Source organism: Accipiter gentilis, chromosome 17 (genome assembly GCF_929443795.1).
Source record: "Accipiter gentilis chromosome 17, bAccGen1.1, whole genome shotgun sequence".
NCBI classification, from domain to species: Eukaryota; Metazoa; Chordata; class Aves; order Accipitriformes; family Accipitridae; genus Astur; species Astur gentilis.
The window spans coordinates 6,665,377-6,680,699 of NC_064896.1; the positions used below are offsets into that span (position 1 = coordinate 6,665,377).

Genomic DNA, 15,323 nt, shown 5'->3' on the forward strand with positions numbered 1-15,323 from the left:
AACGAAGGCAACTGGCAGCACCACACAAGGTGTGAGCCACACACACTGGCAGGGCACCAACTCACAACCACTGGTGGCTAATTAGAGCTTAATTAGCACTCATCAGTGCCATGGGAGCACGAGGAGTGGGTGCTCCAGGTTGTAGCCCCCTGGCACCCAAGCACACTGCCTGGGCTGGGGTGCACCAAGCTCATCAGGCCTCAGCGGGAGGGGAGCAAGCTGCAAAGCTGATTTATTACATTCTGCATTATTTGTCGCGGAGGAGGAGGCGCAAAAGGGAGTGGTGACACCGGCTGAGGACCAAAGCACCCCAAAGTCACAGGGACACGGCGGCCGTCTCTCCCAGTGCCTCCAAAAAAGGGAACCTCGTACTCCAAGCAGCCTCCTGGGCGTGGGTTAAAGCATCGCTGGAGCTGCATAAAATCATCCCGTTTCATCAACAAATACCTGGCAGCTCTGGGTTTTTCCACTGGGCCAGAGCCAGGGCTTCAGAGCTGTTTAAGTGCTGGTCCCTGCCTCCTCCCCACGCTCCCCATAAGTGCCATCTCCGGTGACACTCAGCTCCGGCTCTTAAATGTCCTCGTCCCAGCGGCAGGAGATTCCCACGACACCCTCACCTCGCATTGAGCAAACACACATGCAGCCCGTGCACGAGGGAGAAGGAAAATTAAAGGCTGGATGATGCTACTAGCCAAAAAGCCTCCAAAATGGGGAAAAGAATACATTATTCCAGCTTTCCCCAATTAATCTTTATGGGGTATGATGGAGAGGTTTCCCAGGAGCATCTTGGGACACAACAGACAGCCCCAGGACAGGCAGCACCTCGAAAAGTTATTAGGAGCCCAGTGGACCCGAATTTGCCTTAAATGAGCTGGAAATGGTGGACTGACACCTAGTTTGGGGTAGTAAAGCTCTTTGCGTGGTCCGTGCCAGCACCACTCGCTGCCTCTGCAGGGAAAACTGCTCTGGGGTAGGAGAGAAACACAGAGGCTTTCTGTTCAGTTACAGCTTTCCTTGCAAAAAATAAGAAATAAATAAGTTTTTTTAAAAAAAATGCCCATTTTGGACCAAAACTCCCACTCTCTTTCCCCAAAACGCAGCCCTCTGCTATATTTTTGACATTTGCTAACGCGAGCATCACTTATAAACCAAGCTAAACTCGTGCTCGGGACCACACGCCCTTCTCAGCAGTTATTCAGCCCGACCAACGCGGCTCATGAAATAGCTTCATTCCCCTCCTCCTCCTCTGGAAAACAGAATTTTTTGGCAAATAAACTGTTTTGCCAACAAGTTGTGCTCCGTGCTGCCTGAGAGATGATGCTTCTCCGTGGCTCCAGCCTCCTCCACCCCGATGGGCCCCAATTCGGGTCCCACATTGGGGCTGCAGCAGTGGGGACATGTGTCCGGCCTCCCCCAAGTTGAGTTTTTTTCCACCCCTCTTGCTAAAATAATCCTTGTTTCGCCATCGGCCAGGAAAGAAGCAGCAGCCCTGAGGTTGCTGCTGTTATTTTTATCTTGAAATAAATAGTTTGAGCCGCGGCCAAGCTGTTCTGAGGGAGGGAGATGCTTTGGATCGTGGCCGCAGAGATGTAAACACACACGGCCTCCGTCTCGGCAGGGGCACATCGCGCGGCCGGGGCAGAGCGAACATCCCGCTCCAGACCAGAAAGCGCTGAAATTGCTTATTCTGGGATGCCAAGGTGGAAAAGGGGGTTGCAAGGTTGGGGGACCATCCCTCCCAGGGTGAGGACTGTAGCAGTACCCATCACTGTTCACCTCCCAAATAGATGCTGTCCCCTCCATCTGCTCAATGCATCACATGCACTGCCACAGCTGGGTTAAATACTGGTTTAACCAGAACCAGAATTAACTTTTTGAGTCATTTTTCACAAAAAGCCTTGAAAGAACCAGCTCTAAAAATGCTTTCACCTTCCTGACAGCAAAAAGGAACATCCCTGTGCCACCCACATGACCCCGGGTTCAATCTCATTGCTTCCCAACCACAGCAAGACCCCAAAAAACACGAGTTTGGCAGGGCAGATGCTGCAACCAGGCTCAGTTCGGCAGCCCCAGGAGCTGCCCTCTGCCTGGATCCGGCCACATCCTTCCCCCCGCCTTCACTTCCAGCAGCTCCCGTCCTGCCCCGCGGGGCTGGGCACAAAGCGGGGGCCTTTGCCCCATGCTCTGCTCACGAAGGTCGCTGAAACGCTCGGGAGGTTTGCACGAGAAACTCAGCGTAAATGTCAAATTAATTAACTGGGAAAGATGTATGCGCTGCCACAAAAAGCTCTCTGTTTCGCCCCGCCGCCCTTCCTCCCACCTCTGCTCTCCCCAGAGCCAGGCACTGGCTGCAGCTTGAGAAAGCCATGGCTGGGGGAGGCCAAGGACCGCTGGGCACTCCTGACGGCAAATATTTCCCCCCAGCCCCCCCCCCCCCAAATAAAGCACCTCATCACGGGAACAGGGAAAAAGCACAAAGCAAGGATGGAAAAGCTGGGAAAACCTCTCCGGCAGCAGCCGCTCCTCCCTCCGCACACGTGTTGCTGCACCGTCTCCAGGGACACGGCCGCCAAGGGACGAGCATCTTCTGCCAGGGCCAGGCTTACACCGCTGGGGTGAAAAGCAGAGGCACGTCCCCCTTTGTGCCCACGAGAAGCTCGATGGCATCACCTCTTCCACAGGATAAATTTTTCTCTGGCAGCTCCCTGGGGTCCTGAGCCAAAGGAGTCTCATGCAGGCATTAACCAGAGTAAGGAGGATGTGGAGGGAAGAGGGATGCTGAGGGATGCTGAGGGACACGGAGGGATGCTGAAGACCACAACTCCGGTGAAGGTACCTGCCCACTGCTCCCAGGGGATGCCAAACCATGTGCCAAAGGGGGTTCTCCCCCACAAATAACTGCTCCCCATCTCCTGAGCACCAAGGCTGGGTTTGCAGAGATGCCGAGCACTGGGTTCATGCATAAAGGAGCAGAATAAAAGCAAAAAAACACCCAGAGCCACGTAGGGTGCAAGTATGTGAGCCTACCTGCCCTGCTCTGAGTATGGGGAAAGCTCGGTGGGACAACAACGTGGGTAGAGAATCAACACCCTGACGTAAAACTATTTTAGTCTTTAAAAGTTCAGGAAGTGAAAGGCTCCGATCTGCCGGGGCACAGCCCCGGTTTCAGTGCCTTCCCAGCTGACCAGCCCAGCAGGGTTTGGTATCCCGCTCACGTCGTGCTGGGGACAGGCATTCCCCTGGTCCGGCTGCCGTCTCCCAGGGCTGCCACTCGTCTCCAGGCCACTCTTGCAAGGGGAAAGGGAGCCTTAGGGACACTTGGGGATTTATCCCCCACTTTGCCCATCCGACTCATGGACAGGAGGTGCCGGTGGCTAGATGACCCTGCGTCCCTTGAGAAGCTCTGGGACCTTTTTTTTTTTTTTTTTTTTTTTTCAAATTAATCCATGAACTTATTTTACCTCTTGCTTATAAGAGGAAGGAACTGGGTGCTGACCACAGCTGGATGGGAAGAGCTGGGATGTCCCTACAAAGAGGGCTGGATCAAACCACCTCATTAACCCAGTTCACACCAGGGAGCTCAAATCCACCCCCCTGGGAGCCGGGCTGAGTCCTAGCAAACTCGTGACATACCACACAATTTCATGGCAGCACCCACAAACCTCAGAAGACCCCCCATGGCCCCGATGCCAGGCTGGCCACCGGGGGGCTGCCGACCCCGGACCACCAGCGAACATCGTGGGAACAAGGGTGCCCTGCAAACCCCCCAGCCCCACGTTGGTACCAGTGGGACCCAGAGCTGTGGGGGATACTGAAATCCCCAAATCCTCTGCAGGGGGAGGTGGATGCTCCACCCCAAACCTCTGCAAGGCCCTGGGGCATCTCTGGGTCCCATGTTCCCCATCATCCTTCCAGACTGAGCCAAGGGTGGATTTTAAGGGATTGCAAGGAGCAAGGGATGCCATCCCACATTGACCCTCGCTGGGAGAGCCCCTGGGAAACACACTCGGACTAAATCAAAATCACTTCTCTGATACCCTATGAGGAGGAGCAGGATGAGGCCAGCCCCAAAGCAGCCTGCCCCCAGAGCCGTCCCAGGCAAAGCTCCAGCAGGGATAGGGCCAGGACCTGCGGAAAGGTTACGGCTAATCGACGCTCTCGTTAATTAAGGTGATGAGTTGATCCCTAAGCTCACAGCTCGGCCAGCCAGCCAGGGCCAAGGCAAAGCATCCTCCCCCAGCACGCCAAGGGACTGGGGGTCCCCAGACCGGGGGTGTCACGCAGGGCTGGCTGGATGCACCCGCTCCCCCGGCATCTCGCCGCAGCCCACCCTCGCTGATTAAAGCTCATCAGCCGTGCTTTCCCTGCATCTAATTAACGTGAGCAGTGCTGCCTGGCGCTGCCCTCTCCCTCTGCCCGCTCTGTCCCCAAACGGTCCCCGGATGCCGCTTGGCTGCCAACATCCCGGTTCCCCACAGAGGCCCTGCGCAGAGGAGGAGGAAGAGGAGGAAGGAACGACACACACACACACACCCCCCCCCAGCCTGCGTGTGGTCTGAGGGGTGGGGAGCAGCCAGCTCTCCCGGCTGTGCAGAAAACAGCCTGCCCTTGGATTCTTGGGTGTCTAATAAGGGGTTGAGCTCTCCCCTGACATGGGCATGGCTTATGTGGGGGCTCCTCTCCACCAGCTGCCTGGATCTCCCAAAAAAGTCGAGACCTTGTCCTCTCTCAAAGTGGTCTGTAGCCAGCTCCAAAGCAATGAAACAGGAGACGGGTCAGCAGGGACAGACGGGGTGAGCTCATGAGCTTTACAGCCCTGGGGAATCCCGGCCAAAACCAAACCTGCGTGTCCGTGACACTTGGGAAAACCCACTGCCAGGATCGGGTCTCACCAGAAGAGGCAGCCTGTGCCCCACGGTGCTCCCACAGAGGCACGCAAAGGGTTAAAGGGACCTATCCCAGCGGGACCCATCCCAGCTTCCCCAAACCAGAGGCCAAGAGGGATCACAGCCATCATGAGATCAAAGGGAAGCGCTGAGTCCCGGGAGACTCATTATGGTTCCCAAACCCTCCAGCAAGGCCATGGCACAGCCCCGTCCCTCCGCACTGCCCCAGGCTGGGGACACGGAGACGCGGCGCTGGGCCCATCCCGGGAAGCTTGTGGGCTCAGTGCCAACGGGAGCCAGAGTTATTTGACCGGTCTCCGCAGTGCAAATATTAATTAATTCTCCGGGTGCTGCTCTGGAGAAGGGCTCCCTGGCAAGGACCCGGATCCAGCACAGGGTTTGCTGGCAGCGTCACCCACTTGCCTGCACAACTGCACCAGGGGGACGGGGGTCCCCAAGTCCATCCCCCATCCCGTTATCATGACAGCCAGCTGAGATGCACCAGAGCTGTGCCAAGTCACTCTTTCCCATCCTGATGACCCCAGGGAGAAGCTGAGACTTTGTCCAACGAGACGGAATGATTTAAAAGGTTCAGCGAAGAGGAGGGGAGAGGAGAGGCCTCAGTCCCCTCCAGGTGAGGATGCCCGATGTCCCCTGGAGCATCCTTCACAGAGGAAAGCAGCCTCCCCCTCCCTTGGGCCGCCTCCCCCAGCCCTTGTGGACCCCAGGAGCATCCCAGCATCCCATCACCTCCCATCCTGGCATTTAACAAGCCTGTAACCTTTCTTGCCTAATTATCCTCAGCAAATGCCAGCAATCGTCTGCGTCACCAGCCACTAACCAGCAACTAAAATTCCCCAAACAGGGAAGGGGAAAGGCTTATTTGGGGGGGGGGGGGGGGGAAGGAGCACCCATACAGCCGACCCCACACCCGCCACGGGTGCTGGAGACGCCGGCATGGCCGCACACACCTCTCGCTGCCGTGGGCACCCAGTGATGGAGGGGAGCTGCCGGCGGAGCTCGGGCTTCCCCGGATCAATAGCAAAGCACAATATTCGGCTTAATAAACTGCCCTTTGATCCACTGCGCAAGCGGCCGTGCGGCATCACCGGGAGCCACAATATTTATCACCGCTCGGACAAGTAAATCACACACCTGACGGTCTTCTCAACAGCAGCTCAGCAGCCTTCTCGGAAACACCGAAGTTTCATCTGCCTCTTTGGGAGGGGAATAACCGCTGCCGGGAAAGCCGGACGAACACCCCGCACGCACCCCCTGCCCCAAAGAAAGAGGGGTGCCGGCCCCCAGGCACACAACGCAGAACCCCAGGAGGATGGGGAAGAGCTCTGGGTTATTTAAGGCAGCAGGTCGTGCACTGGTGAGCAGACAGGCCCTGGGACTTCTTCCCCTCTTAAAAAAAAGAGGAGGAGGAAGAGGAGAAGGCGGCAGCCTTCTTCCCCCCCCCCCCCCCCCACTCTCCCATTCCTTCTGGGCTGTGTTGGTTGCATGGGAAAAGCATCTTCTGGCTGTAGGAGGATCCTTCCCGTAGAGCATCACCCAACAGCCAGCACCCTGCAAAGCCGCCCCAGGTCCCCCAAACACTCCCATAAGCAACTCGTGGAAAAGCACGCGTAAGGCAGGGCAGGGCGGCTCTGATGGATGGTTTCCCATCCATCAGCCCGTGGTGGGGAGAAGCAGTTTTGGAAGTTCCACGAGAAACCACAGACCCTTTCCTTTTGCCAACATCGAAATCCTCTCCCATGAGCCGGGGTAGGAAAACCTCCCAGGAAGGACCCGGGCAGAGAGGGGCAATGCCTGTGTGGGCAAGGGGTGAGCAGCAGGCAGGGCTTGCCTGCATCTACCCCTATCCATCCAGCGTGGGGCTGGAGATGCAAGAGAGAATCCCGGGGGGGGGGGGGGGGGGCGGGCAGGCAGCGCTCTGTGCCTGCAGGGACGGGGCAACACCTCCCCCCCCCCCCCCCCCCCCGCAAGTTTCCTCTGCCACCGAGAAGTGGGAGCGGGCAGGAGCAGGATTTTCCTCCCTCTCCCCCTTGCAGGGTTATTTTTAAGGCGTGTTTCCCTACGACCTTCAAATGGCATCTGCCTGCATCCCCCTCCCCACGCACACGGCAGGGCCCCAGCCCCCTGCCTGTGTGTGTGTGTGTGTGTGTCCCCCGCCTACCTGCTCCTTACCCAGCCCTGCCTGCACCCCTGGGCTGAGCCCCTGCCCCAGCACTGCCCCGGGGGGGTGCTCAGGGGAGGGGGCACCCCCGGGGGGGGGGGGGGGGCGGGGGGGGGGGGTAGGGGTGGGCACTGGCTCCTGCCTGCGCTGCCCGCTGGGGGTCTGCGGCTTTGGGGGAGTGGGGGGGCTGTGCAGGCAGGGAGGAGCCGCCGCGGAGCAGGGTGCGGGGAGAGCGGAGCCCCCTCGGGAGCTGGGTGCCCACCCACCCCCAGCAGGGTGCGAGCCCCAGGCTGGGCGGCGGAGCCTCAGAGCCCCCCCGCCACCCAGCAAGATACCGGCCCGACCCCACCCGAGCAGGGGGCCGGTCCCCACTACCCCGGCTGCGGGACCCCCCCCCCTCCCCTTCCCTCCCCGCCGGGTGCGGGTCCCAGGGCAGGGTGCGAGTCTCGTGCGCGTGTCGCCCACCCCCCTCCCCCCGCACGGTGCCGATCCCCTCACGATCCCGCTGCCGGTCCCACGCCCCCCACCCGCCGCCGGTCCCCTCACGACACCGATGCCGGTGTGTCGTCGTCGTCGTCGTCCCCCCACCCCACACACCCCCTCACTCACCAGCGCTGCTCGGCCGCCCAGCAGCAGCAGCAGCAGCACCGCGAGGCTCCGCAGCCCCCGGGGCGCCGGCGGCGGCACCTCCCCGGGCATCTTCCTGCCGCAAGGACGGCTGGCGGCGGCGGCGGCGGCGGCTGCAGCGGCGGGAGGCGGCGGCGGGGGCGGGGAAGGGCCTTTGTTGCCGCCGCCCGCGGGAGGCGGTGTGGGTGCGGGCCGCCGCCGCGCCGCCCTCCCCGCCGCGCCCCCCCACCCCACGCAGGAAGCGCCGGGCCGTATTCCGCCCCCCCCCCCCCCCACACACACACCCTCCCCGCCACTCGTGGGTTGAGGCTCCCCCCGCCCGGCTGAGACCGCCCCACCGCCGGGGGCGCCCCCGGACCCGGCCCGGGGGTGGGGGACGAGGGAGGGACACTGGGGGAGATAGGAGGGTCTGGGGGTGAATGGGGAGGGGGGGTAGATCTCGGGGGGGGGGGGTGGACGGGAGCCAAGGGTGGGTTAGGGGGGCTGGGACAGATGGGGGGAGTCTGGGGTAGATATAAGGGGCAGACTGGGGGGACCCCGGGGGAGATGGGGGGGCGGGACTGGGGTAGGTAAAGGATGGGACTGGGGCAAACTGGGGGCGGATCTGGGGCAGACTGGGGGGATCCAGGGGGAGATGGGGGGACCCGGGGGTAGATGGGGGAGGGCTGGAGTGACCCTGGTGCAGATTGGGAGGACCCTGGGACAAATTGGGGGGGGGCGGGGGACCTGGGACAGATGGGGGACCCAAGGATGGACACTGGGGGACCTAAGGCAGATTGAGGGGGCCCAGGAGTAGAAGGGGGGGGCTGGGTCAGATTGAGGAGACTCAAGGGTAGATGAGGTGGTGCTGAGGCAATGGGGGGACTCAGGGGGAGTTCGGGGGGCAGGAAGGGAGGGGGGGGGGGGCTCAGGGGGATACGAGGGGGATCAACAGGCAGATGGGTGGGGCCCAGGAGATGGGGGGATCCTGGGGCAGACGGGGTCACCTCCGGGTAGACGGGGAAGAGGAACCAGGGGTAGGTGGGAGCCCCGGGATCTGCCTCCAGGGTGGGACCCTCACCCTGCCCCTCCCCTCCATGGGACCCCTGGATGGGGGCTGGGGCCAGGGTCACCCCTGGGGGTACAACCCAGGAGGGGAGAATCCTCTGGGCAGAGCCAGGACTCGCTCCTGGCCCTGGGCCAATGGCTCAACCAGCCCCCCAGCACCGTGCCTCAGTTTCCCCTTTCAAAAAAAAAAGGGATGACAGTGGGATCAGAGGACAGGGCAGTTCCCTGTCGTGACAGTGACTTCCACGTGGGTACCAGGTGACCCTGGGGTGACTCTAGATGTTCGGTCACCCTGCGGGGCCCGGGAGGCGGTGGCTGTGGGTGAGCTGGGAACAGACGGGATGGGATAGAAATGAGTTGTTTCTCAGCCACGTGTAATTCCTCCTAATGGCTTTCGCACGCTTTCTGTGAAAAGCTTAAAAATATACTTGGATTCTCATTAAAAAAACCACCATTTGGATGCGAAATATACTCCGGGAAGGGGCCAATGGGGGATCGGGGGGGGGATTACCTGGGAGAAGCAGCACTGCCCTCCCAGCACTGCCAGTTTAGGAGGGGAAATCAGCCACATTCAGCTAAAAATTGGGATGCAGCCCCTGGATGGGGAGAGCTGGGGCACGTCCTCAGCAGAGCATCCTCCCTGTCCCCTGTTTGATGGGAATCTCAGAGCAACCCTCTTCTTTGGGGGTGTGAAACATCGCGGGGGGCTCTGCCTCGGGGTCCCCACCTGAGTCACTTCTCTCTAATTGCGCTGTAATTAGCAGGATCCAAATTAATAATAATTTCTCTAAAAAAAAAAAGTGCATTCCTATCCTCAGCCAGAAGCTGGGGCGGGGAGGAAAACCCGGGGAAAAGCTTTGGGTGGCGCAGAAACGCAGCGGGGATGGGTCGGGCTTCTCGGGGGAGGGGGTGTCCCTGGGGTAGTGGGGGGCTCCCTGAGGCAGTGGAGGTGGGGGGGGTGGGCAGCGGGGAGAGCGGAGCCGCCGGGCCGGGGGCGCGTTGCTGGGGCTGCACCGCCCCGCCGTGGCCGCGGCCACCCCTGCAGCTCCGCGGGGATGGAGCGGGGAGGCCAAAGTCCCGGCTGGTGTGTGTCCCCCCCCTCCAAGGGGTTGTCACCAGAGAGGTGGCCCCTGACGCGTGGCGGGACCTGTATACGAGAGTCGGGGTCCCACGGGAGGTGGGGGACGGGACGGGACGGGACGGGACGACCTTTTGGAGCCCGCTGAGGCCTCACTGGAAGTGGGAGGTCTTGTTCTGTCGGGACGCACCCTGGCTGATGTGATGGACCCTGGATGTCGTGAAGGATCCTGGGTGTCATGATGGACCATGGGCGTTTTGACGGACCCCAGCTGACGTGACAGATCCCTTCACATCCCTTCTCCATCAGCCACGCTCAGGAATAACCAAAGAAGGGCCTGCACGGGGTGACCTGGCTGTGATCATCCTGGCAAGCCCCCGCCGTGCCCCTTCCCTTACCCTGGCAGGGCCAACAGCGCTGGCTGTGGGGGGGGTTGCCCAGGCTCAGCCCCCGCCATGCCGATGCTCAGGCACTGCTGGGCAGAGCCTTCTCCCTGAGGAGGAGTTTGCGGGTCTGGGCAAGAGCCAAACCCACTCCCGAACACCTTTGCTGGTGTGGTGCGAAGGGTGCCCAGGGTTAACCCTGGACCCACGGGTGTCCAGAAGAAGAAACACGGAGCCTGGGCTCTCACCCCACTCTCAAAACCAAGATAAATGCTCCATGTGAAATTAAATTAGAAAGATAAAACATCCCTTGTTTTTGCCACATTCTGTCCCAAATCCACAGCCTTGCTGCTGCCTCACTGAGCTGCTCAAGCACTATGCTTTAAATGAAGCGTTAACGAGCTCAAAATGCTGTAAGAGCTCCGAAGACGTGGGACCCAAGTGCTCCCATAACCCTCGTGGCTTGGTGCGATGGCCGTTGCTTATTGCAAGAGGCGCAGGCTGGCTTCAAACCCAGGGCAAAAAAGGTGTCAGAGAGCCCAAGTCAGCTCTCTTTGCTAAATTTAACAGGTGTGAAAACCGATTAAAACCACTGTTGGGTCACAGGGGTATGGTATTGGTTTTTGTTGAGGAGTGAGAAGAAGAAAGTGGCAGCGTAGGAATGATCAGTAATTTGACATATACTCTGAAATCAATCGTTTTAATGTGCTAAGCTATAAAACCTGATTTCCTGTAAAATGGGAAGTTTCTTCCCCTCCATCGATTTATCACAAGTCACCCTATTTGCACAAGTGCTCAAACTTATCAGGATTTCCCACGATTCTGATGACAACCTTCAGAAAAGGGTCTTTCGAAGCAGCAGCCACCAAACTGCACCACAGGGAGAGGGAAGGTTCTGGACACTGGTAAATGGAGAAAAATTGGTGGGAAGAGGAGGCCAATTTTCTCCACGAGCAAGGGTCACGCACGGAGTCCTGTGCAGTGGCACAGGGGATGAAATGCAGAGCTGGAGCTTCCCCGAGACAAGGGAACTGGGGGAATAAAGGACGATGAACTGGGGGTAGGGGTGGGACGTGATGCGGGTGAGCAGGACAGTCCTACCTTTGCTCACCCAGCGCTGGACTCTGAGGTGAAGGAGAGCGTGTGACAGGGAAAATCCTCCATGGAAACACAAGCCAAGCGCTTGCTTTTCTTTTCTAGCAGTTCTCAATGAACTAGAAAACATTGCAGCACTCAGTACTGCTGGGGCATCGCCACCTTGACTGCCAGGTGCGGCTCCCCAGTCCCCTCCCAGCACCTTTCCCCCCCACACCCCAAAAAGTGAAGATGATGAGGATACAAACAGCTTCTGCACAACCATCACCTCCGTGGACCAACCCCAGCTGGCAGAGAGGGCAGGAGGGATGGGAGGATGAAAGCTGCAGAGGAAACCACAAGCAGAAGATGAGACGTACCAGGGAAAGTTATTCCCTGCCCCTCTCTGCAAGAGCTGCAGTGCTTAAAATGACCGAGACACGTGGGGTGGTTGTTCACCTCCAACTCACTGCCAGAGGACAGAGGCTGTGGGTGCTATGAGTTTGTTCAGGCTCTGAAAAGGTTTAGATGTGCTCAAGGAAGTGGGGGGGGGGGGGGGGGGAGGGGAAGCCAAAATCCCAGACCCCCAGAGGAGGGATGGCAACAGTGGGATGCAGAGATATATACGTGGTTGCTCTGCGCTTCATTTTCCATGTGTCATCTGCTGCTCAGAGCAGACACGGCCACCATCGGCTGACGCAGGAAGGCTGCTCTTAAATAAAAGAGAGGGTAAAAGTTGTGGGGGTGGCACACTCTTCTGAAGGTGTTCAAAGTAAACACAAAGCCAGATTCCAAAGTTCTGTATTTTTCAAAATAAAGATCACACGTTGTTTAGAGACAATCTACACAAGAGTTACAAAAAATAGTCGCCAAGGCATAAGCATACACAGGTTTGTTAATTATACACATATGGTTACAAGTGTGCTTGCAAAAAAGTTCATTGGAAATATACACAAGGCTCTGTAAATGTACACCGTGTAGTGTTACAATTCTATATTCAAACAAGGAAAATTGACAGTATGTTACATTCACTTACAAGTAGACAAAATGCAAAATACAGTTCATCTTCTGTACAAAAAGGGAAGGTGATTCACACTTTACAAGGTGAAAAGGGACTCTGATTGTAAGGAAAACTAGGGGATTCTGTACTTTTGCACTTCTTGTTTCTTACTGTCACAAAATAAGCAAAACATTACTTTTTAAGATTCAAAAAAACACTATTTTGAACTGAATCATTTTTGTATAACATTTAGAAAGGATCGCTACTGTTCAACTAGGTGACAAATAAAACCAAGCATTTATTTTTTTTTTTAAACATTAACTAGGCTGTATAAAGAGAACATTTCCTTCAAAAGAAAAAATTTACTTCTGGTTGAAATTACAATTTACAATATACAACACTATATGCTACGACCATAAAAGGTGTGAATATACACTGAAATGCACAGGTTTTGCTAATTCTTTTTTCTTACCAAAAAACGGGTTTATGTCGATTCAAACTTCTCCACATTTACATTACAGAGGTTTACAAATGTACAATTGTACAGTCAGAAGTATGTTCCACTACTAGGGTACATTATAGATACAGATCAGACATCAAAACAAGAAAATACTACAAATTTTTATATATGTAAAGTCTACACCAAGTATACACTATATATTTATAGAAGCAAGACCAAAGCCGAGTTGGATTTTTTTTTTTTTCCTCATGCTAAATAATCAAATTGTGTCTCTCAATGTTAACAGAACAAACTGAGTAGGCAGTAAACAAGTACACCTGCCCCCCACTCCCTCGCTTTAAAAACTTTCTGGGTGTGTACGTTTTCTTCCAAAAACGACAGCTAAGCTACCTCCTTTAGCATGTTATACTTAAAAAAAAAAAAAAAAAAAAAAGCAATTAAAAAGTTTCAAAAACTTAATTCTTCTTTTAAACTGAAGCTTTAGCAAGTTGAATTTTTTTTTTTATATTTATAAACAGCGTTAAATGTGTCCTTTGTGCCATTTAACTAAAATTCAAACTTCTTGCTGACTTTTGACTAAAAGGAGAAAAAACAGGTATTTGCAAAAAAGTTCCCTGCAAGGCAGATGAATTAAAAACTTTTTTTGTTGTTTTTTTTTTCTTCAAACCAACCACCCTGAAAGTTTCCACATTTGGAATATAGATACAACAGTGAACAAAAATGTGGCCTTCCATGTACATTTGATACCTATGTACAAGTATTCTATACACCAGTAAAACAGCAGGGCAATTAGTTAATTAAAAAAAATAATTAGTACATGTTATGCATAATAAAATTAAAGAAATTTACAAAGGCTTTTCTTTTTTCTTTTTTAGCAGTTTAGCAACCATAAAACATTTTCTAACTGTATACTGGAATATTGTCGGTTGCTGGTTGTAGATGCCGGATGGCCAGTGAGCTCCTTCCCAGTTTGCTGCCTCAAATGATACCATTTGGTGGTCCACAGATGGGCCCTAGGTCCACCCCGTTCTTCATGTAGTACTTCTCCAGCTTGGCCAAAATGTGTTTGCCATAGGTGTATTTACGCAGGGTAGCGATGTGAGGCCGGATCTAGGAGACAAAAGAAGAGTGAGCGAAGCTTTGGAACCCGAATTATGGCCGCATCAAACCTGAGTGAGCTCTGGGTACCGAACAGTCAGAGTGCTGGCCACCAGCGGAAGACCACAAAAATGCCTGAAATATTGAAGTGCCATTTACTATAATCACATCAATCACTGTGAATCAAGTTAACGTTCCATAAGTCACTGATGTTATTTTTAGGAGGAACTTCTGGTCAAGCAGGTGGCACTGTCTTGAGCCATATTACTGGAATCCAGTTAGATCTGAGTGTGTAGATGGATATAAGGCTTTGTCCCAAGAGAGGAGGATGGAAAGACAGGACCCCCAGGTGCTCGACCTTCCCAAGCGTGCCCTGACACTCTGCCCCCAGCCCAAGGGCAAACACACTAAGGCAGTAAAGGCATGAGAAGGGTCTAGTGAGGCTGAGCAGCTTTTCCTGAACATGAGCAGGGTCTTCTGCCTCCTTCCAGGCTACAGGCTGAACTTCAAATGCTAAAAGCCTGAAAGAGTGGCTGGTATGAATTTCAGCAGTATATTTGAAAGAGCTACTGGGAGAGGCAAGCAGTATTCCTGGGCTGAACAGCAGTTTAATTTCTGAACCTGACAATTAAAATACTTATTTTAAGCAGAGAAGATGTCTCTGGAAGCAAACTTCACTCGCTCACACTACTTCAGAGTAAAAGTCACTTTCAATGCCACTGTAATTACGGTAGCCAGGCTAAAACCACCTTTACTGCCAGAGCAGCCAAACACAGAAAGCTGTTTTGGTTGTAGTAACATCATCATGCTGCTGAAGTTCTCCTGGACAGTTTCAGAGGAACAAGGCATAAGAGCAATTCATTTTCATTACTAGATGAGAAATACCCCACACCACCAGCACATTCCTTCAATAACGCAATTACAATGGACTTTTTATTCTACAAGTGGAAGCTGTAGACAGGATGAGAAAATACGCAGACCATGATGTACAGCACTCCCTGCTCCTCCAGTGGCTACATCACCATTACTTGCCTAAGCCAGGACTGACCATAAAACTCCCATAGGAAATCCATCTCAAACTCATCGTATTTCATCAGCTCAGCCTCTAGCCGTTTAAATTCCTATTTCACTTCAAGGACCCATCCTGTAATAGTCATAAATTGACGCCTCGGCCCTCCCCACATCCCATTTCCAAGAAGGTCTGACTGCTGCTCTGAGGTTAAGGAGAGGTAAAGCTCCACAGGTCTAACAGTTGCTCTTTGTTCGTCTTCATTTCTAAGACTTCTTTTTTTTTTTTTTTTTTAACTGACAGAACTGACTGTTAAAATTACTTTTCAATATTTTATTTTTTTTTAAATGAAACTGCTGTCTTTAACAGTAACATAAACTGCTTGTTTGTACTAATAGCAATTTTCACAATCCAAAAGCAACAGTCAATACATTCAATTTTCCCAGACTTTCATTCAGCTTGATAACATAGCTGAAATC

General features: G+C 54.8%; 2 protein-coding genes across 12 annotated transcripts in view; both read right to left on the minus strand.

The window, feature by feature from the left end:
- Nucleotides 1-7,846, minus strand: part of SDC3 (syndecan 3) — a 50,390-nt gene extending 42,544 nt beyond the window's left edge. The window contains exon 1 of the mRNA XM_049820844.1: nucleotides 7,678-7,846. Within this exon, the coding sequence (XP_049676801.1) occupies nucleotides 7,678-7,767 (90 nt within the window). The 5' untranslated portion in view covers nucleotides 7,768-7,846. The remainder of the gene's footprint in view (nucleotides 1-7,677) is intronic.
- Nucleotides 7,847-12,062: 4,216 nt separating this feature from the next.
- The window catches only part of PUM1 (pumilio RNA binding family member 1), a 79,173-nt gene continuing 75,912 nt past the window's right edge, over nucleotides 12,063-15,323 (minus strand). For 10 of the 11 annotated variants that reach the window (XM_049819693.1, XM_049819683.1, XM_049819688.1 and 7 more), the window contains one exon: nucleotides 12,063-13,847. In XM_049819693.1, coding sequence (XP_049675650.1) covers nucleotides 13,716-13,847 — 132 coding nt within the window. In that variant the 3' untranslated portion in view covers nucleotides 12,063-13,715. The remainder of the gene's footprint in view (nucleotides 13,848-15,323) is intronic. The other variant, XR_007508434.1, reaches the window with a different exon arrangement.